General features: G+C 55.9%; 1 protein-coding gene across 5 annotated transcripts in view; it reads left to right on the top strand.

Moving 5' to 3' along the window:
* LOC127568664 (uncharacterized) overlaps positions 1 to 22,792 on the top strand; it is a 235,837-nt gene extending 213,045 nt beyond the window's left edge. For 2 of the 5 annotated variants that reach the window (XM_052012668.1, XM_052012667.1), the window contains exons 2-4: positions 1,222 to 2,048; positions 13,372 to 13,510; positions 19,533 to 22,792. In XM_052012668.1, the coding sequence (XP_051868628.1) occupies positions 13,381 to 13,510; positions 19,533 to 21,694 (2,292 nt within the window). In that variant the 5' untranslated portion in view covers positions 1,222 to 2,048; positions 13,372 to 13,380 and the 3' untranslated portion in view covers positions 21,695 to 22,792. The other 3 variants (XM_052012670.1, XM_052012669.1, XM_052012671.1) reach the window with 3 other exon arrangements.
* The last annotated feature ends 91 nt before the right edge of the window (positions 22,793 to 22,883 follow it).

Here is a 22,883-nt window from a genome sequence, read left to right as displayed (position 1 = left end):
CTCCCCTCCACCTCTTCCCCTTCCGATCCTCCCCTTCCCTCCACCCCTGACCTCTCCCAGCTGCATCCCCTAGGACACGATCCCACTCGGCCCCCTGCACAGGTGGGCTTTGTGCTGAGCTGGGGGTCCATGCTGCCCACCTGTTCCTGCCCTCAGCAGCCCTGGTGGGATGGTGATACCTCCTGACCCAGCTGCCCATCCCCAGGACCAACAGTCCACAGCCCTCTCCCACCCCCCGCTCTCCTCAGTGCTCACCGTCCCTGTACAAGGTCTCCTGGGCCGTGGTAGCTCTCGCTCCGTGTCCTCGGTTATAGCCCTCAGCCTCCTCGTTTAAAGCCCCCGGCCTCCTTGGTAATAGCCCTCGGCCTCCTCCCAGAGTTTCACCTTCTCCCAGATGTACCCGACCTGCCAACCTGTTGCCTGTTCACTACCCCGTCCACGTCTGTCTGCGCACTCTCACCCCCTCACACTTGTTAGCACACCGCTCCTTGTATCTGCAGAACACTCACTCCCTTCAGAGTCACACAGCATGGAGACGGGCCCTTCGGCCCAACGGTCCATGCCGACCAAGATTCCCATCTAAGCTAGTCCCATATCCCTCCAAACCTTTCCCATCCATGGACCTTTTCAAGTGCCTTTTAAATGTTGTTAATGTTCCTGCCTCACCCACTTCCTCTGGCAGCTCGTTCCACACACTCTCCGAGTTGCCCCTCAGGTGCCATTTCAATCTGTCCCCTCTCACCCTAAACCACCTGTTCGAAGATGTTGACCCTGACCCCTACCCTGAGAAAAAGTCTCTCCCTGTCCTTTTGATGCCCTTCCTGATTTGACGAAAGCTCAGCCCTCAGTCTCCTGCACTCGGTGAGGACAGTCCCAGCCTCTCCTGATAACTCGAGCCCTTCAGTCCCACCAACATCCTGGTGAATCTTTTCTGCACCCTCTCTGTTGCTCCCACTACCGTCCTGTGGTGACCACAACGTACACAATGATATAAGTGGCTAAGAAGGCATATGGTGTATTGTCCTTCATCAATCGGGGAATTGAATTTAGGAGCCGAGAGGTAATGTTGCAGCTATATAGGTCCCTGGTCAGACCCCACTTGGAGTACTGTGCTCAGTTCTGCTTGCCTCACTACAGGAAAGATGTGGAAGCCATAAAGAGGGTGCAGAGGAGATTTACAAGGATGCTGCCTGGGATGCGGAGCATGCCTTATAAAAGCAGGTTGAGGGAACTCGGCCTTTTCTCCTTGGAGCGACGGAGGATGAGGGGGGACCTGATAGAGGTGTATAAGATGATGAGAGGTATTGATCGGGTAGATAGTCAGAGGCTGAAACGGTGGCCACAAGAGGACATAGGTTTAAGGTGCTGGGGAGTAGGTACAGAGGAGATGTCAGGGGTAAGTTTTTTACTCAGAGAGTGGTGAGTGTGTGGAATGGGCTGCCGGCAACGGTGGTGGAGGCGGATACGATAGGGTCTTTCAAGAGACTGTTGGATAGGTACATGGAGCTGAGAAAAATAGAGGGCTATGGGTAAGCCTAGTAATTTCTAGGGTAGGGACATGTTCGGCACAGCTTTGTGGGCTGAAGGGCCTGAATTGTGCTGCAGGTTTTCTATGTTTCTATGTTCTATGTTTCTAAGTAGTGGAGGCCCCAGCTCCGACCTCTGTCACACCCACTGGTTACTGCTCCCTCACCAGCACATGCCGCACCTCTCCTGCCTGATCTCCTTCCCCGTGACTCAGTTCCCGACACTTACTGATATTCCCCACAGCCCGGCCTCACCTTGTGCAGCCCGTACGGCAGCCCCTGCACAGGTCCACTGCACATCGACGCTCCCCTTGACCCTGCAACTGATTGCTGCAACGTGATTCTCTGGTGTCTGTCCCAGTGAAGTGTTCCGGCGTTCCCCACTGGCAGGTCTGTCCCGGTGAAGTGTTCCGGCGTTCCCCACTGACAGGACCGCCTCAGGCTCGGAGTGTGAAGGTGATGTTTCACCAGCCCCGGCTTGCCCTGCCTGCCGTGTTGGGTCATCGAACAGCCTCTGATCAGGTACCACGCGGGGTTCGCTGCTGTGGGTGGGCAGAGGGTGTGGGCTGCTGGGGACCCAGCCTGCCTGCTGGTGGGGACCCAGCCTGTCAGACTGGACGGTCACTGACAGAGGGTGGAACTGAGACACAGGAAAACTGTACCGAAGGAACCAACCTTGGTCCGACCTCTGGGGAAGGACCCAGAGTTCTGGTCTCCGGACGGTGAGGGTCCGAGGGATGGGAGAGAGAGCAGTGAGGGATCGGAAGGGAGACCCCAGACCTGGGAATGGGCCACTGGGCTGGAGCTCTCTCCCCCAGTAGAGAGAAGGCGGCTCAGCAGAGCTCCCCAAGCTCCAGTGTGGTGGGCAGGGGAGGTGTAGGGGTGTGTGTGGGTATCTATGTGCATGTGTGGGAGTGTGAGTGTATTTGTGAGGGTGTGTCTGAGGGTGTGCGTGCGCGCGGGTGCGCGTGTGGGGTGTGGGTGGCGGGCTTGAGGGCCACGAGTTTAGAGTGGGGAGCAGGGGTCTCGGCGAGCTTGAATCTGCAGTTTGTGGACTGGCGCGGTGGGGGTCAAACCCTGGGGTGTCACAGGGTGATCGGGTGCTTCCACCACAGTAATGACTGCGGGGGGGGGGGGGGGGGGGTGGGGAGGAGAGAGACACATCCCTTACTCACTAACCGGACACAACTTCCCACACCGACCTTGAGACAGCACAGCTGAGCTCCAGATTCTCAAATGGTTATTGACAGACCACATCAGTAGTTCTGGGAATCTGCAGAGACATCTCCCGTTAAAACACAGCCAAGGCCACTGCTGCAATCTGCAAACCACAGGGGTATCCCGTCAAAATCAGAGGAAGAGGCAGTGTGGACGCATCAGCTCTACCTGTTCCCTCTGCGCCATCCCGTCACACACTCCCGGGGTCAGACACACAGTGAAGCTCCCTCCACACCATCCCATCACACACTCCCGGGGTCAGACACAGTAAAGCTCCCTCCACACTGTCCCGTCACATACTCCCGGGGTCAGACACACAGTGAAGCTCCCTCTACACCGTCCCGTCACATACTCCCGGGGTCAGACACAGGGTGAAGCTCCCTCTACACCGTCCCGTCACACACTCCCGGGGTCAGACACAGAGTGAAGCTCCCTCCACACCGTCCCATCACACACTCCTGCGTTCAGACACAGAGTGAAGCTCCCTCTACACCATCCCATCACACACTCCCAGGGTCAGACACAGAGTGAAGCTCCCTCCACACTGTCCCGTCACATACTCCCGGGGTCAGACACACAGTGAAGCTCCCTCCACACTGTCCCGTCACACACTCCCGGGGTCAGACACAGAGTGAAGCTCCCTCCGCACCGTCCCATCACACACTCCCAGGGTCAGACACAGGGTGCAGCTCCCTCTATACTGTCCCATCACATACTCCCGGGGTCAGACACACAGTGAAGCTCCCTCCACACCGTCCCATCACACACTCCCAGGGTCAGACACAGAGTGAAGCTCCCTCCGCACCGTCCCATCACACACTCCCAGGGTCAGACACAGAGTGAAGCTCCCTCCACACTGTCCCGTCACATACTCCCAGGGTCAGACACAGAGTGAAGCTCCCTCTACACCGTCCCATCACACACTCCAGGGGTCAGACACAGAGTGAAGCTCCCTCCGCACCGTCCCGTCACACACTCCTCTCTCACCTTAACCCTGTGCCCTCTAGTTCTTGATTCCCCAACCCTGGGAAAAAGACTATGCACGTTCACCCTATCGATGCCCCTCATGACTTTATGCACCTCTATACTATCACCCCTCATTGTCCTACGCTCCAGTGAATGAAAACCAATCTGCACAACCTCTCTCCATAACTCAGTGCCTCGAGTCCTGGCAACATCCTTGTAAATCTCCTCTGCACTCTCTCCAGCTTAATGGCAACTTTCCTAGAGCAGGGTGACCAAAACTGAACATAATACTCCAAACATGGCCTCACCAAACTTTGTACAACTGCAACATAACATCCCAACTTCTATACTCCATGCCCTGACTGATGAAGGCTAGCGTGCCAAAAGCCTTTTTCACCACACTGTCTACCTGCAATGTCACTTTCAGGAAACCATGGACTTGTACTCTGAGGTCCCTCTGTTCTACAACACTCCCTCAGGGCCCTACCATTCACTATCTAAGTTCTACCCTCATTTGTCTTCCGAAAATGCAACAGCTCGCACTTATCTGAATTAAACTCCATTTGACATTCTTCGGTCCATTTACCCAGCTGATCAAGATCCCTCTGTAACTCCTGATAACTATCTTCACTGAAAACGACACCACCTATTGTATTGTAATCTGCAAATTTACTAACCATGCCTTGTACATTCTCATCTAAGTCATTGATAGAGATGATAAATAGCAATGGGTCTAGCACTGAGGTCTGGGGAACACCAGTAGTCATGGGCTTCAAGTTCGAGAAACAACCTTCCACCATCAGCCTCTGCTACCTACCATCAAGCCAAAAGTGTATCCAATTAGCCAGCTCTCCCTGGATCCCATGTGATCTAACTTTCCATATCAGCCTACCATGTGGAACCTTAGCAAAGGCCTCACTGTAATCCACATAGACTACGTCTACTACCCCGCCCTTACTGATCTTCTTGGTTACTTGAAAAAACTCAATCAAATTTCTGAAACATGATCTCCCACGCACAAAGCCGTGGTGACTATCGCTAATCAACCCGTCTTTCCAAATGCTTTTATATCTTATCCCTCAGAATCCTCTCTAGTAACTTACCTACCACAAATGTTAGACTTACTGGTCTATAGTTCCCAGGTTTTTCTCCACAGCCCTTCTTAAATAAAGGCCCAGCACCCTCCAGTCTTGTGGCACTTCACCATCACTAACAATGATGCATATCTCAGCCAGGCCTCCTGCAATTTCTTCTCTAGCTTCCCACAGAGTTCTTGGATATACCTGGTCAGGCCCCAGAGATTTATCTACCTCCATATGTTTTAAGACATCCAGCACCTCCTCTGCTGTAATGTGGATGATCCCCAAGACCTCCTCATTAACTTTCTCAAGTTCCAAAGTCTCCACGTCTTTCTCCATGGTAAAAACAGAGGAGAAATATTCATTAGGGACCTCACCCATCCCTTGCAGCTCCACACAGACACGTCTCCTTTGGTCTTTGAGGGGCCCTGTTCTCTCTCCGGTTACTCTTTTTCCCTTAATACACATAAAGTCTCTGAATTCTCCTCAACCTTCTCTGCCAAAGCGACCTCATGTCCACTTTTTAGAACATAGAACAGAGCTCCATAGAGTTGCAACATCACCTCACGGCTCTTGAACTCAATACCCAGACTAATGAGGGCCAACACTCCATACGCCTTCTTAACAACCCTATCAACCTGCGCGGCAACCTTGAGGGATCTATGGACGTGGAGCCAAGATCCCTCTGTTCCTCCACACTGCTAAGAGTCCTGCCATTAACCTTGTATCCTGCCTTCAAATTTGGTCTCCTGAAGTGTATCACTTCACACTTATCTGGGTTGAACTCCATCTGCCACTTCTCAGCCCAGCTCTGCATCCTGTTGTAATCTACAGCAACCTTCTACACTATCCACAACACCACCAAACTTCATGACATCAGCAAACTTACTAACCCACCCTTCCACATCCTCATCCAAGTCATTTATAAAAATCACAAAGAGCAGGGGTCCCAGAACAGATCCCTGCGGAACACACTGGTCACCAACCCCCAGGCAGAATAACCTTATCAAACACCTTATCAAATCATTGTACACCACATCCACTGCTCTACCTTCATCAATGTGCTTTGTCACATCCTCAAAGAATTCAATCAGGTTCGTGAGGCAGGAACCTGCCCCTCACAAAGCCATGCTGACTGTCCCTAATCAGCCTATGCTTCTCCAAATGCCCATAAATCCTGTCTCTCAGAATCTTCTCCAGTAATTTGCCCACCACTGAAGTAAGACTCACTGGTCTGTAATTCCCAGGGTTATCCCTACTCCCTTTCTTAAACAAAGGAACAACATTTGCCACCCTTTTTGCCCTCCTGATTCCCTTCTTGAGTACACTCCTGCATCCTCTATACTCCTCCAGGGATTCACTTGGCCCCAGCTGCCTGTACCTGACCCATGCCTCCTTTTTCCTGACCAGAGCCTCAATATCCGTCATCATCCAGGGTTCCCTACTCCTGCCAGCCTTGCCCTTCACTCTGACAGGAATATTCAGACCTTGAACTCTCAATATCTCACCTTTAAAAGCCCCCCATGTGTCAGACATCTCTTTGCCCACGAACAACCTTCTCCAATCAACCTATGCAAGTTCCTGCCTAATACCATCAAAATTTGCCTTGCCTCAGTTTAGAACTTTAACTTGTGGACCAGTTCTGTCCGTTCCCATAACTAATTTAAAACTAATAAACTGTGGTCACTTGCATTGAGATAAATGCAGTTTAATCCAACATAGTCACCCAGGTTACTGCATCTGCCGGGTGCTCCACACTGCCCCAACTGGTCGAAATCATCTTGTCCTGCAGCGTTAAAGGGTGATGCAGCACAGAAGCAGGCCATTCGGCTCGCTGAGTCTGTGCTGACCATCAATCACCCACAGACCATACACTGATCCCATTGTATTCTCCCCACATTCCCATCAGCTCCCCCAGATTCTACCCCTCACCCACACACTGGTGGGCAATTTACAGCGGCCAATTAACCCACCGACCTGCACATTTTTAGGTTGTCACTGGAGACACGCGGTCACAGAGAGAACATGCAAACTCCACACAGACAGCACCGAGCCTCAGCATTGAACCCGGGTCTAGAGCTGGGAGGCAGCAGCTCTGCGCACTGCACCCTGGGCCATCTCTTAGCATCCCTCACCTTCCCACCAAGGTCAAGGTCGGGTTTATTGTCAGATGCACAAGTCCACGTGTGCCCAGGCACACCCCCGGCAGCGTCGCGGGCACATCGTGTCAGATACACAATGTTCACAAGGAAACAGAACAACATCATTTATACACAACTTTACAGGAAAATAAAGACGCTAGTGTGCCTTCCTGGTGATTGCATCCATGTGCTGGGCCCCGGACATGTCAGGCCATCCAAGAGGGACGGGACTGTTCCAGGGTTTCCATGATTCAGGAAGGATAGAGAGGGAGGTAAAGGGAGGGGGGTGGGGGGCAGTTGCGCTACTAACCAGGGACAGTGTCACAGCTGCACTTGGAGGGGGCGTAATGGAGGCTCGTCCACTGAGTCTATGGGTAGAACAAAGGTGCAGTCACTCTGATGGGATTATACCACAGAGCCTCCCATAGCCACCGGGACACTGAGGAACAGATATGCAGGCAGATCAGGGAAAGGTGTAAAAACAACAGGGTTGTTGTCGTGGGGAACTTCAACTTAGAACCATAGAACAATACAGCACAATACAGGCCCTTCAGCCCACCATGTTGTGCCGACCTTCAAACCACACCTAAGACTATCTAACCCCTTCCTCCCACATATCCCTCTATCTTAAATTCCTCCATATGCTTATCTGACAATCTCTTGAACTTGACCAACGTATCAGCCTCTACCACCACCCCAGGCAGCGCATTCCATGCCCAAACCACTCTCTGGGTGGAAAACCTCCCCCTGACATCTCCCTTGAACTACCCCCCCCCCCCACCCCCCCCCCCCATTACCTTAAAGCCATGCCCTCTTGTTTTGAGCATTGGTGCCCTGGGAAAGAGGTGCTGGCTGTCCACTCTATCTATTCCTCTTAATATCTTGTACACCTCTATCATGTCTCCCCTCATCCTCCTTCTCTCCAATGAGTAAAGCCCTAGATCCTTTAGTCTCTCCTCATAATCCATACTCGCTAATCCAGGCAGCATCCTGGTAAATCTCCTCTGCACCCTCTCCAACGCCTCCACATCCTTCCTATAATGAGGTGACCAGAACTGGACACAGTACTGTAAGTGTGGCCTAACCAGAGTTTTGTAAAGCTGCATCATTACCTCGGAGCTCCTAAACTCGATCCCACGACTAACATCCCATAAGCTTTCTTAACTACCCTATCCACCTGTGAGGCAATTTTCAGTGATCTGTGGATATGAACCCCCAGATCCCTCTGCTCCTCCACACTCCCCAGAATCCTGCCATTTACCTTGTACTCCGCCTTGGAGTTTGTCCTTCCAAATGTACCACCTCACACTTCTCCGGATTGAACTCCATCTGCCACGTCAGCCCAGCTCTGCATCCTATCAATGTCCCTCTGTAAGCTTCGACAGCCCTCCACACTATCCACAACACCACCGACCTTTGTGTCATCTGCAAACTTGCTAACCCACCCTTCCACACCCTCATCTAAGTCATTAATAAATATCATGAAAAGTAGAGGTCCCAAAACCGATCCCTGTGGGACACCGCTAGTCACAGCCCTCCAATCCGAATGCATTCCCTCCACCACAACCCTCTGCTTTCTACAGGCAAGTCAATTCTGAATCCACACGGCCAAGCCTCCCTGGATCCCTTGGCCTCTGACCTTCTGAAGAAGCCTACCATGCGGAACCTTGTCAAAGGCCTTACTAAAATCCACGTAGACCACATCCACCGCACTGCCCTCATCAATCTTCCTGGTCACCTCCTCAAAGAACACTATCAGGCTTGTGAGGCAAGATCTTCCCTTCACAAAGCCATGCTGGCTGTCCCTAATCAGTTCATGATTCTCTAAATGCCCATAGATCCTATCTCTTAGAATCCTTTCCAACAGCTTGCCCACCGCAGATGTAAGGCTCACAGGTCTGTAATTCCCTGGACTATCCCTACTACCTTTTTTGAATAAGGGAACAACATTCGCCACCCTCCAATCCTCCGGTACCATCCCCATGGAGAACGAGGACTTAAAGATCCTAACCAACGGTTCAGCAATCTCCTCCCTCGCCTCACGAAGCAGCCTGGGGAATATTCTGTCAGGCCCTGGGGACTTATCCGTCCTAATATTTTCTAACAGCTCCAACACATCCTCTCTCTTGATAACCACATACTCTAGAACATTACCCTTACCGACACTGTCCTCAGCGTCATCAAGACCCCTCTCCTTGGTGAATACTGAAGAGAAGTATTCATTGAGAACCTCACCCACTTCCACAGCTTCCAGGCACATCCTCCCACCTTTGTCTTTAATCGGACCTACCTTTACTCTAGCCATCCTTCTGCTCTTCACATATGAGTAAAAAGCCTTGGGATTCTCCTTAACCCTACTCGCCAAAGCCTTTTCATGTCCCCTTCTCACTCTCCTCATCCCTTTAAGTTCCTTCCTTGCTACTCTATATTCCTCACGAGCCCTGTCTGATCCTTGCTGCTTACACCTCATGTATGCTGCCTTCTTCTTCCTAACTAGTTGTTCCACCTCTCTCGTCACCCACGGTTCCTTCACCCTGCCATTCCTTCTCTGCCTCACCGGGACAAATTTTTCCCTAACATCCTGCAAGAGATCCCTGAGCATCGACCACATCTCCATAGTACATTTCCCTTCAAAAATGTCACCCCAATTTACACTCTCAAGTTCTCGCCTTAGCCTCATAATTCGCCTTTCCCCAAATAAATATCCTCCCGTCCTCTTTGCTCCTATCCCTGTCCATGACAATTCTAAAAGTTATGGAGCAGTGGTCACTGTTCCCCAAATGCTCACCCACTGATCGATCTGTCAGCTGTCCCGGTTCATTACCTAAAACTAGATAGAAACATAGAAAAACTACAGCATAATTCAGGCCCTTCAGCCCACAAAGCTGTGCTGAACATGTCCCTACCCTAGAAATTACTAGGCTTACCCATAGCCCTCTATTTTATTCAGCTCCATGTACCTATCCAACAGTCTCTTAAAAGACCCTATCGTATCCGCCTCCACCACCGTTGCCGGCAGCCCATTCCACGCACTCACCACTCTCTGAGTAAAAAACTTACCCCTGACATATCCTCTATATCTACTCCCCAGCACCTTAAACCTGTGTCCTCTTGTGGCCACCAATTCAGCCCTGGGGAAAGTCTCTGACTATCTACCTGATCAATACCTCTCATCATCTTATACACCTCTATCAGGTCCCCCCTTATCCTCTGTTGCTCCAAGGAGAAAAGGCCGAGTTCTCTCAACCTGCTTTCATAAGGCATGCTCCGCATTCCAGGCAGCATCCTTGTAAATCTCCTCTGCACCCTCTCTATGGCTTCCACATCCTTTCCTGTAGTGAGGCGACCAGAACTGAGCACATTACTCGAAATGGGGTCTGACCAGGGTCTAATATGGCATTCCCTCGAGTCGGCCTGTCAACATACTGTGACAGGAATCAGTCCCGGACACACTTAACAAACTCTGCCCTGTCTAAACCTTTGGCACTAAGCAGGTGCCAATCAATATTTGGGAAGTCGAAGTCTCCCATGATAACAACCCTGTTATTCTTGCATCTTTCCAAAATCTGCCTCCCAATCTCCCAAGAGGAGATTTACCAGGATGCTGCCTGGATTAGAGAGTATGGATTATGAGGAGAGACTAAGGGAGCCAGGGCTTTACTCATTGGAGAGAAGGAGGATGAGGGGAGACATGATAGAGGTATACAAAATATTAAGAGGAATAGATAGAGTGGATAGCCAGCACCTCTTTCCCAGGGCACCAATGCTCAATACAAGAGGGAATGGCTTTCAGGCAATGGGTGGGACCTTCAAGGGAGACGTCAGAGGGAGGTTTTTCACCCAGAGAGTGGTTGGTGCCTGGAACACACTGCCTGGGGTGGTGGTGGAGGCTGATACATTGGAGAAGTTCAAGAGATTGTTAGATAAGGATATGGAGGAATTTAAGATAGAGGGATATGTGGGAGGAAGGGGTTAGATAGTCTTAGGTGTGGTTTGAAGGTCGGCACAGCATGGTGGGCTGAAGGGCCTGTACTGAGCTGTATTGTTCTATGGTTCAATCTGCTCCTCAGTATCCCTGCTGCTACCGGGGGCCTATAGAATACTCCCAGTAGAGTAACTGCTCCTTTCTTGTTCCTAACTTCCACCCATACTGACTCTAGAGAGGATCCTTCTACATTATCCACCCTTTCTGCAGCTGTAACAGTGTCCCTGACCAGTATCGCCACCCCTCCTCCTCTTCTCCCCCCCTCCCTATCCCTTTTAAAACACTGAAAACCAGGAATATTCAATATCCGTTCCTGCCCTGATGTCAGCCATGTCTCTGTAATAGCCACAATATCATAGTCCCATGTACTTAGCCAAGCTCTCACTTCATCTCCCTTATTCCTGATGCTTCTTGTATTTAAGTAAATGCACTTTAGCCCATCCACCTTTCTACTTTTATAGCCCGTACTCTGCTTCTCCTTCCTCAAAGCCTCTCTACCTGTCAGATCTGACCTTTCCCCATCCCCTCCTTCCTCTGACCTACTCCTCTGGTTCCCTACCCCCTCACAAACTAGTTTTAAACCCTCCTGAACCACCCTAGCAAACCTGGCCGCAAGGATATTGGCCCCCCTCAGGTTCAGGTGTAACTCATCCTCTCTGTACAGGTCCCACCTTCCCCTGAAGAGATCCCAATGATCCAAAAATCTAAAACCTTCCCTCCTGCACCAACTTCTCAGCCACGCATTTATTTGCCATCTCCTCCTATTCCTACCTTCACTATCACGTGGCACTGGCAGCAATTCTGAGATCGCTACCCTTGAGGTCCTGTTCTTCAGCCTTCTGCCTAGCTCTCTAAATTCACTTTTCAGGACCTCATCTCTCTTCCTATGTCGTTGGTATCAACATGAACCACGACTTCTGGCTGTTCTCCCTCCCACTCTAGAATCCTGTGGACCCGATCAGAGACATCCCAGACCCTGGCACCTGGGAGGCAACATACCATCCGGGATTCATGCTCACTGCCACAGAACCTCCTATCTGTCTCCCTGACTATCGAGTCCCCTATCACTACTGCCTTCCTCTTCTCCTCCCTTCCCTTCTGAGCAGCAGGACTGGTCCCAGTGCCACAGACCTGGCTACTGCTGCTGGGCCCTGGCAGGTCATCTCCCTCAGCAGCTTCCAAAGTGGAGAACCTGTTACTGAGGGGAATGATATAGACTGGGAACTCCTCAGTGCAAGAGGTTTAGACGGGGCAGAATTTGTTAGATGCACCCAAAAGGGGTTCTTAAATCAGTATGTCGATAGTCCAACGAGAGGATGAGCCGTACTGGACCTGGTGTTGGGTAACGAGCCTGACCAGGTGACCGACCTTTCAGTGGGAAAACAGTTACCACAACTCCTTAACTTTCAAGATAGCTTTAGATAAGGATAAGTATGGATCTTGCAGGAGAGTATTACATTGGAGCAGGGCAAGCTACGAGAGCATTAGGCAGCAACTCGGGGGAGTTAACTGGCAACAGCTGTTTTTGGGCATCCACATCTGACGTGTTTAAAGACCAACTGCACAGAGCACGGGACAGGGATGTTCCAGTAAGGAGGAAGGACAAGGGATGGCAGGGTAAGAGAACCTTGGATGTCGAGAGAGGTGGTGAATGGAAGCTAAAATCAAACAGAGCCTGAGGATAATAAATAAGCTAGGAAAGAAGTGAAGAAGGGGATTAGGAGAGCCAGGAGGGGCCATGAAAAGACCTTGGCAAGTAGGATTAAAGACACGGGAGGCTGGTCCAGAAAGTTAAGCCACAAGCAATCCAAAGCATGTTGGCATACCAGACCCACTGCTGGCATACCAGACCCACTGCTGGCATACCAGACCCACTGCTGGCACACTGGACCCACTGCTGGCATACCAGACCCACTGCTGGCACACTGGACCCACTGCTGGCATACCAGACCCACTGCTGGCATACCGGACCCACTGCTGGCACACTGGACCCACTGCTGGCACACTGGACCCACTGCTGGCACACTGGACCCACTGCTGGCATACCAGACCCACTGCTGGCATACCGGACCCACTGCTGGCACACTGGACCCACTGCTGGCATACCAGACCCACTGCTGGCATACCAGACCCACTGCTGGCATACCGGACCCACTGCTGGCATACCAGACCCACTGCTGGCATACCAGACCCACTGCTGGCTTGGTGATAGGATCTGGAGATGAAGAGGCTTCATGGGTATCGACAGTGGCAGAGTAAACAGAAAGGCAATAGTCGGGGAACTGCTGCTGGGTGTGTATGCCAGTCACTGGGAGCTGACACGCAGGTGCAGACAGATATTTGTTCAGTGCAAGAGGCCGGAATACAGGAGCGAAGGATCCAAGTACAATTACACACAGCTTTGGGAAGACCACGCCTGGAGAACTGTGTCCAGCTTTTGTGTTTTTCTTTACTAGACGACGTAAATGGTACAGAGGAAGTTGTGTAAGGCGATCGGGCCGTATTCTGCAGAGCTACAAACAATAAAAGGAGACAAGAGGTTCTGCCCGTGCTGGAATCTGGAGCAACACACAAAGTGCAGGAGGAACTCAGCAGGTCAGGCAGCATCTGTGGAGGGAAATAAACAGTCGACGTTTTGGGTCGAGACCCTTCATCAGAACTGGAAAGAAAGAGGGCAGAAGCCAGAATAAAAAGGGTTAGACATGATTGAGCCAAAATCAACAGGCTGGATGTGTGGTGGACGGTTTCCCAGGTTCAGGGACCAGCGACCGGGGACAGGATCACAGGATAATTCGGTAGGGCCGAGAGGAGAGCTGTCTTCATACCTCTCCCCGCTGCTCCCCTTCCCTACCCCTCTCCCCTCCCTTCCCCCTGCCCTACCCCTCTCTCCCTCTGCTCCCCCTCCCCTCCCCATTATCTCCTTCCCCCTCCCCTGTCACTCCCCTCCATCCCCCCTTCTCCCCCTCCCTACCACCTCCCCCCACCCACTGCTCCCCTCCTCCTCCAGCCTCACCCACACCCCCGCCTCCTCTCCACCACCCCTAGCCCCCACTCCCTTTACCCCCTCCCTCACCACCCCACATTCCCCTCCCCCTCACTCCCACTTCCCCCCAACCCCCCCTTCTCCCTCCATCCCCCCTCACCTCACCACTCCTCCCCCTCCCCCACCACACTCCCCCATCCCACCTGACCCCCCCACCCTCATGTGATCTGCCCCACCCCATCTCTCCCCTTCTCACCCCTCCCCCCACTCCCCCTCCCCCTCCCCCTCCCCCCCACACACTCACCTCCTCCAACCAAGCTACCGAGCCCCCTTCTCTCCTCAACCCCCCCACCACAACCTCCCCCCAACCCTCACTCCCTTTCCTGCACTCCCACCCGTCCCCACCCCCTCACTCCCCCTCCCCTCCCCACACTCCCACCCTCCCACCCGTCCCCACCCCCTCACTCCCCCTCCCCTCCCCTCCCCACACTCCCACCCGTCCCCACCCCCTCACTCCCCCTCCCCTCCCCACACTCCCACCCGTCCCCACCCCCTCACTCCCCCTCCCCTCCCCACACTCCCACCCGTCCCCACCCCCTCACTCCCCCGCCCCTCCCCACACTCCCACCCGTCCCCACCCCCTCACTCCCCCTCCCCTCCCCACACTCCCACCCGTCCCCACCCCCTCACTCCCCCTCCCCTCCCCACACTCCCCCTCCCCTCCCCACACTCCCACCCGTCCCTACCCCCTCACTCCCCCTCCCCTCCCCACACTCCCCCTCCCCTCCCCACACTCCCACCCGTCCCCACCCCCTCACTCCCCCTCCCTCCCCACACTCCCACCCGTCCCCACCCCCTCACTCCCCCTCCCCTCCCACACTCCCACCCGTCCCCACCCCCTCACTCCCCCTCCCCTCCCCACACTCCCCCTCCCCTCCCCACACTCCCACCCGTCCCCACCCCCTCACTCCCCCTCCCCTCCCCACACTCCCCCTCCCCTCCCCACACTCCCACCCGTCCCCACCCCCTCACTCCCCCTCCCCTCCCCACACTCCCACCCGTCCCCACCCCCTCACTCCCCCTCCCCTCCCCACACTCCCACCCCCCATCCGTCCCCACCCCCTCACTCCCCCTCCCTCACCTCACCCCCCCACTCCTCATTACTTCCGCTTTCTGCCCCTCACATCCCACTGGTCCCGTCTGTCGGTGACGTCACGGCCCGTAGTCCGGAAGAAGCGCTCCCATTGGATGGCCGCTGGGCGTAGTGCGCGTCGATTGGCCAGCTCGGCAGCGCACCGGACGGTCATTGGTCGCCGTCCCCCTCCCGCCCCCTGACTGACAGCCCGCGGGTGGGGTCGGAAACCCGGAGCGGAGCGGGTGAGGGTCCGGGGAATGGGGGGTATAGAGGGGTGTGGGGGGAGGGGAGGGGGTATGGAGGGGTAGTGGGGGTAGGGGAGGGGGTATAGAGGGGTAGTGGGGGTAGGGGAGGGGGTATAGGGGTAGTGGGGGTAGGGGAGGGGTAGTGGGGGTAGGGGAGGGGGTATAGGGGTAGTGGGGGTAGGGGAGGGGGTGTAGTGGGGGTAGGGGAGGGGTAGTGGGGGTAGGGGAGGGGGTATAGGGGTAGTGGGGGTAGGGGAGGGGTAGTGGGGGTAGGGGAGGGGGTATAGGGGTAGTGGGGGTAGGGGAGGGGGTGTAGTGGGGGTAGGGGAGGGGTAGTGGGGGTAGGGGAGGGGGTATAGGGGTAGTGGGGGTAGGGGAGGGGGTATAGGGGTAGTGGGGGTATACAGGGAGAGCGGGGGTATAGAGGGGGAGTGGGGGTAGGGGAGGGGGTATAGAGGGGTAGTGGGGGTAGGGGAGGGGGTATAGAGGGGTATTGGGGGTAGGGGAGGGGGTATAGGGGTAGTGGGGGTAGGGGAGGGGGTATAGAGGGGTAGGGGAGGGGGTATGGGGGTAGGGGAGGGGGTATAGAGGGGTAGTGGGGGTAGGGGAGGGGGTATAGGGGTAGTGGGGGTAGGGGAGGGGGTATAGAGGGGTAGGGGAGGGGGTATGGGGGTAGGGGAGGGGGTATAGAGGGGTAGTGGGGGTAGGGGAGGGGGTATAGGGGTAGTGGGGGTATACAGGGAGAGCGGGGGTATAGAGGGGGAGTGGGGGGTAGGATAGGGGGAGTGGGGGGTATAGAGGGGGTATACAGGGGGAGTGGGGGTACGATGGGGAGCGGGTATAGGGGAGGGGGGAGTGGTGGGGGTGTAGAAGGGGAATGGGGGCAGGTGTGGGGGAGTGGGGGGTTAGGGGAGGGGGAAGGGGAGGTGTGTATAGAGGACGGGTATGCATGGGGAGGGGAGGGAGAGCAGTGGGTGGGCTGGTGGTCGTGAGGGGGAAGGAGGGAGTGAGAGGGGAGGGGTAGGATAAGTAGTGGGGAATGGTACGGAGGGGAGGGGAGGGGAGAGGAGGGAGAGGGGGAGGGAAGGGCCGAGAAGGGGAGGGGATAGGTAGGTAAGGCAGGGAGTTGGGGAGGGGTGGGACACTGGGATTGGGGAGGGAAGGGGAGGGGAGGAGGATGGGTTAGGGAGATGGTGTGAGGACAGAGGTGAGGCACAGGGAAGGGGTGATGAGGTGGGGAGGGAGACTGATGGGGTGGGGTGGTAGAGGGGGTGGGGATGGGAAGAGGTGTGGAGGGGAGGGGACGGTGCAGGGAGCTGAGTGGGGAGTGAGGTTTGGAGGGCGGGGGGGGTGGTGGGGCGAGGTTGGAACGCCCCCAGACCCAGCGTGATACAAGGGTCTCTGCTCAGTGAGGGGTCACTCCTGTACCCTCGGGGTGGGGCGGTCTCCAGCGCGGCCACCTGTCGGTGGAGGAGCTGGTGACATCTCCACCCTGGCTCGGGCGGAGGACGGACACTCCCTGCAGGGTCACCCTCACAGCTGCGGGGGGAGCGGGCAGGACATGTGCACCGTCCCTTCTCGGGGGCTTTGTGGTGGCAGAGAGCTCTGCCATTGGTTGTTGTGCCTGGGCTTAGCGGATCGGAGTCGGTGGGGGGGGGGGAGGAAGGGACAAAGGAGGGGCAGAGACTGGGGTAAGGCGAGGGGGGGTAGGCACAGAGGGAGGGGTGGGGCTGGATGGAGCAGGGAGAGGGGGAGGCTGGGACAGGTGTCGGTTGGGGACGAGGAGGGACAGAGAGGGGGTGTGGCTGGGGAATTGAGAGGAAATCCGGAATGATGAGGTCCCAACCCTCCTGCCCCTCACCCTCCTGCTCCCCAGCACCAGGGCTCCCGGGGCTCTGCTGTCGAGGAACAGCCTAGTGCCCACGGCTCACTCTCACTTCCCACTCCCGCACCGCCAAGCGGAACTGTGTGCCCGGGGAGATCCCCAGGTCAGCGAGAGGTTGGGAGAGTGTGTGTGTGTAGCTCTGTGTGTGTGTCAGAGAGTGTGTGTGTGTTCAGGGGATATTTGTGTGGAGATCTGCATAGGCATGTTCCAATGCGACAGGGAGGTTATGATAGGATACAGGAACCGTGGTGTACAAAGGCTGTAATAAATCTAGTCAAAAGGGAAAGAAAAGCTTACAAAAGGTCCAGAGAGCTCGGTAATGTTAGAGGTCTGGAGGAGTACAAGGCTTACAGGAAGGAGCTTAAGAAGGAAATTAGGAGAGCCAGAAGGGGACATGAGAAGGCCTTGGTGGGCAGGATTAAGGAAAACCCCAAGACGTTCTACAAGTATGTGAAGAGTAAGAGGATAAGATGCGAAAGGATAGGGCCTAGCAAGTGCAGCAGTGGGAAAGTGTGTATGGATCCGGAAGAAATAGCGGAGGTACTTAATGAATACTTTACGTCAGTATTCACCACGGAAAAAGATCTGGGGATTGTAGTGGGGACTTGCAGCGTCCTGAAAAGCTTTAGCATATAGATATTAGGAAGGAGGAGGTGCTGAAACTTTTGGAAAGCATCAAGTTGGATAAGTTGCCGGGACCGGATGAGATGTACCCCAGGTTACTGTGGGAGGCGAGGGAGGACATTGCGGAGCCTCTGACGATGATCTTTGCATCATCGGTGGAGACGGGAGAGGTTCCGGAAGATTGGAGAGTTGCAGATGTTGTTCCCTTATTCAAGAAAGGGAGTAGGGATAGCCCAGGAAATTGGTAAGCTGATGGAGAAGATCCTGAGAGGCAGGATTTATGAACATTTGGGGAGGTATGATATGATTAGGAATGGTCAGCATGGCTTTGTCAAGGGCAGGTCCTGTCTTATGAACCTGATTGAATTTTTTGAGGATGTGACTAAACACATCGATGAAGGGAGAGCAGTAGATGTAGTGTATATGGATTTCAGCAAGGCGTTTGATAAGGTACCCCATGCAAGGCTTATTGAGAAGGTGAGGAGACATGGGATCCAAGGGGACATTGCAGTGTGGATCCAGAACTGGCTGGCCCACAGAAGGCAAAGAGTGGTTGTTGAGGGGTCGTATTCTGAGTGGAGGTCGGTGACCAGTGGTGTACCTCAGGGATCTGTACTGGGACCCTTACTCTTTGTGATTTTTATAAATGACCTGGATGAGGAAGTGGAGGGATGGGTTAGTAAGTTTGCGGATGAAATGAAGGTTGGGGGTGTTGTGGATAGTTTGGAGGGCTGTCAGAGGTTACAGAGGGACATAGATAGGATGCAGAGTTGGGCTGAGAAGTGGCAGATGCAGTTCAACCCAGATAAGTGTGAAGTGGTTCATTTTGGTAGGTCAAATATGATGGCAGAATATAGTCTTAATGGTAGGATTCTTGGCAGTGTGGAGGATCAGAGGGATCTTGAGGTCCGAGTCCATAGGACGCTCAAAGCGGCTGCGCAGGTTGACTGTGGTTAAGAAGGCATATGGTGTATTGTCCTTCATCAATCGGGGAATTGAATTTAGGAGCCGAGAGGTAATGTTGCAGCTATATAGGTCCCTGGTCAGACCCCACTTGGAGTACTGTGCTCAGTTCTGGTCGCCTCACTACAGGAAGGATGTGGAAGCCATAGAGAGGGTGCAGAGGAGATTTACAAGGATGCTGCCTGGGATGCGGAGCATGCCTTATGAAAGCAGGTTGAGGGAACTCGGCCTTTCCTCCTTGGAGAGACAGAGGATGAGGGGGGACCTGATTGAGGTGTATAAGATGATGAGAGGTATTGATTGGGTAGATAGTCAGAGGCTGAAACGGTGGCCACAAGAGGACATAGGTTTAAGGTGCTGTGGAGTAGATATAGAGGAGATGTCAGGGGTAAGTTTTTTACTCAGAGAGTGGTGAGTGTGTGGAATGGGCTGCCGGCAACGGTGGTGGAGGCGGATACGATAGGGTCTTTCAAGAGACTGTTAGATAGGTACATGGAGCTGAGTGAAATAGAGGGCTATGGGTAAGCCTAGTAATTTCTAGGGTAGGGACATGTTCGGCACAGCTTTGTGGGCTGAAGGGCCTGAATTGTGCTGTAGGTTTTCTATGTTCTGTGTGTGTTCTGCCCAGTGAGCTGTTCCTCAGTGTGCCCCTCCCCTGTTACTCCCCCCCCCCGACACCAATGACCCACCCTACACCTGCCAGTGGGATCTGACTGTGCCCGCCCCGTGATTGGTGGAGGTGATGAGATGCACTGACCCGTGCCCTGCCCCTGTGTTGACAGGCGTCACCATGGCGACGGCAGAGGACGGTGTGCTGGCCTCCATGCAGGGCGCCCTGCTGAGGCACACCAAGGCAGAGGAGCTGCGGCGGGACAGCCAGCTGCTGATGCAGCCCTACGCCAACTGGGAGGAGTTCCTGACGCCAGCGCCCACCGCCATCGCCATCCTGGGCCAGCTGATCACCATCTCGTCGGCCAGAGACTTCCCGGTCAACGGGCACTGCCCCGAGCGCCGCTTCCAGCACATCAAGTACCCCGAGTCCTTCCGCGCCTGCCTGATGCAGGTCAGCAACCAGGGCTGGCGCACCTTCAACCTGGCCCACAAGAACATGGACCAGATCCGGCTGCACTCCCAGAGCGTGCCCGAGCACACGCGGGCCGCCGTCCGCACCCTCCTCCAGGGAGACCGCCAGATGTTGGCCGGCCTCCTGCCCCGGCAGCTGGGCAGCATCCGCACCGTGGCCCAGGAGTGCGGCCAGCTGGCCGGAGAGGTGGAGGGAGCCTTCCTGGCGATCACCGACCTCCTCCACGAGCTGCTGGAGGCCTGCACCAGCGCCGAGGGGGCGTTCGAGACGGAGGCAGAGGGGGCGAGGCGAGCCCTGGAGGAGGCGGAGAGGAGGAGAGCCACGGTGGAGGCGGAGAGGACGCGGGCAGAGGAGTACTTCACCCGGATGACGCGGGAGGTGGACGAGGCCCAGCACAGCTACCGGAGTGCAGTGGAGAGGGCGCCCAGCGAGTGGGGCGTGGTGGGGATGCTGGCCGTGGAGAACTCCATCAACGCGCTGGGCAGCCTGGTGTCAGGCTTCATGTCGGTGGTGACGGCAGATCCCGTCAGCCTGTCCACCACCGTGGTGGAGTCCTTGGCCAACGTGGGCAATGCCATTGCCGAGAAGGTTCGGAGCAAGGAGCCGGCCGCCGTCCCACACACCCCGACCCACAGCCCCCTCAGCAGCCACCTCCTCTCCTCCTGCACCCAGCTGATGGTGGCTGCCGTGAAGCTGCAGGAGCTGCTGACCTCCAAGGGCAGGCTCAGCCCCACCACCCCGCTGGGACAGGTCACCGGCCAGGCTCACCGCATCTTCCAGAGGGTGCAGGAGGAGCTGGATCAGGAGGAGGAGGAGGAGGAGGAGGGCAGCCCCCGGCAGGCTGCCCTTGCCCTCTGCCACAGGGGGCTGGGACTGTGCCAGCAGCTGGAGAAGGTGGGCCAGAGCCCCAGCCCCAGCGAGGAGCAGCTGGAGAGGGCGGCCACCCGCATTGCCGATCTCTACGGCAAGGTGCTGAAGTTCAGCGCCGGGTGCGCGGCCTCGGGCTCCCCGCTGCTCCCCCCCAGTGCGCCCAACCTGTCGCGGGCGACCAAGACCCAGGACCCTGAGGACAAGAGCCTGGTGCAGACGCTGGTGACCCAGGCCCGGCTGCGGGTGGAGAACGCCAAGGCCCAGCTGGAGAGCACCCGCCGGGAGTACCAGAGGAGCTTCGAGGGGCTGAAGCAGAGCAACAGGGAGCTGGAGGAGATCGTGCGGCGGATGGCACAGTGCCAGGTCACCGAGGTGGACTTCGGCACCACCCTGAAGATGCTGGCGCAGGGCATGGAGGCGCTGGGCAGGGTGAGGGAGCAGTGGACCAAGATGATCCGCTTCTTCGAGATGGTCTCCAACCTGATCCACATCTGCCTGAGCAAGTCCCTGCAGATGTTTGCGGATCAGAGTGAGGACGCGCAGCAGCTGCAGAACTACAGCCAGCAGCAGCTGGTGCGGGACCTGATCTACACCCAGGCCTTCCAGGCCTCCAACATCTCCTGCCTGGTCCACATGATCTCCAAGACCTACGTGGACATCTCCACCAACTTCCTGATGGAGCGGGTCACCCGGCTGGGCCGGCTCATCACCCTGGACCCGGAGGATCCGAGATTCCTGTCGGAACGCCAGCTCCTGCAGCAGGACTGTGAGGATGCCCGCGCGATGATCATGGAGCGGGTGGTGAGCAGCCGGCAGGAGTTCGAGGGGCAGGTCCAGCAGCGGATCGAGGCCATCGAGTCGGACCTGAAGGCAGCGCTGCCCCCGGCCTCGGCCGATGAGCAGCGGGACATCGAGAGCTCCCTCCGCCAGCAGCCCCGCCACATCTTCCAGGAGCTGTCCCGGCAGGAGGAGGAGGAGCAGTGGGCCTGATGGAGGGGCTGTCCCAGGGGTGGGGGGGGCACGCAGGAGTTGGGGACCTGGGTGGGGGGAAGGGGAATGGGTGCAGCTGGGGTTACAGGGAAGGGGGTTGGGAATGTGAATGGGTCAGTGGGGGTGGAGTTCAGGGGGTTCCCGGTCCAGGACAGATGTTGTGATTCTGGTCCAGGACCGATGTGGTGTTGGGGTCTGGGACAGATGTTGGGGTCCCTGGTCCAGGACGTGTGGCGTTGGGGTCTCCGGTCTGGGACAGATGTTGGGGTCCCTAGTCTGGAATAGATGTGGTGGGGGTCCCCAGTCTGGGACAGATGTTGCGATCCCTGGTCCAGGACGTGTGGCATTGGGGTCTCCAGTCTGGGACAGATTTTGGGGTCCCTGGTCTGGGATAGATGTGGTGTTGGGGTCCCTGGTCTGAGACAGATGTTGGGGTCCCTGGTACAGGACAGACAAGATGTTGGGGTCCCCGGTCTGGGACAGATGTTGCGATCCCTGGTCCAGGACAGATGTGTTGTGTTTTCCAGTCTGGGACGGATGTTGAGGTCCCCGGCCTGGGACAGACAAGATGTTGGGGTCTCCGGTCTGGGACAGATGTTGGGGTCCCCGGTCTGGGACAGATGTGGTGTTGGGGTTCCCGGTCTGGGAAGAAGCCCTCGGGAGGAGGTGCCTTTGACCCCCGATGAGCTGACGTTGACCCCCGGTGTGGTGAATGGGGCAGTGAGCAGTAGAATTCGCCTCAGCCAGCTTCTGACATCACTCCCACTCCCCTGCCCCCCTTCACCTGGATCCACCCATCACCTGCCGCCCCCGCCCCATCCCTTCCCCCCACCCTTACATCGACTACCTCCCCTCTGCCCAGATGAAGGGTCTCGACCCGACTGCCCGTCTCCCTCCACAGATGCTGTACTGCTGTGAGTGGGGGTGTCGCGGGTCAGAGCTCGTTACGAGAGGTCATGGTTCGTTGTGTGAGATGTGCAGGTCTGAGGGGTTTTATTATCAGTGAGGCTCTGCCCGGGGTTACAGTGCTGTACATTGTCCATCGTCGTGGCTTCGCTTCAATAAACCTTGTCGTTCCGCCTCGTGCGGCTGTGTCCAGCTTGGCTCAGCAACCTGCCTTAGACCAGCGCCCGGTGCGGGACAGGACTGGGGTTGGCGCCGTGTCCTCGTGCCCGTCGGGAGAGCCCGA

The sequence above is a fragment of the Pristis pectinata genome, chromosome 3, assembly GCF_009764475.1.
Source record: "Pristis pectinata isolate sPriPec2 chromosome 3, sPriPec2.1.pri, whole genome shotgun sequence".
Classification (NCBI taxonomy): Eukaryota; Metazoa; Chordata; class Chondrichthyes; order Rhinopristiformes; family Pristidae; genus Pristis; species Pristis pectinata.
Note: the sequence above shows the minus strand (reverse complement) of the source record. Positions and strands in the feature narration are given on the sequence as shown.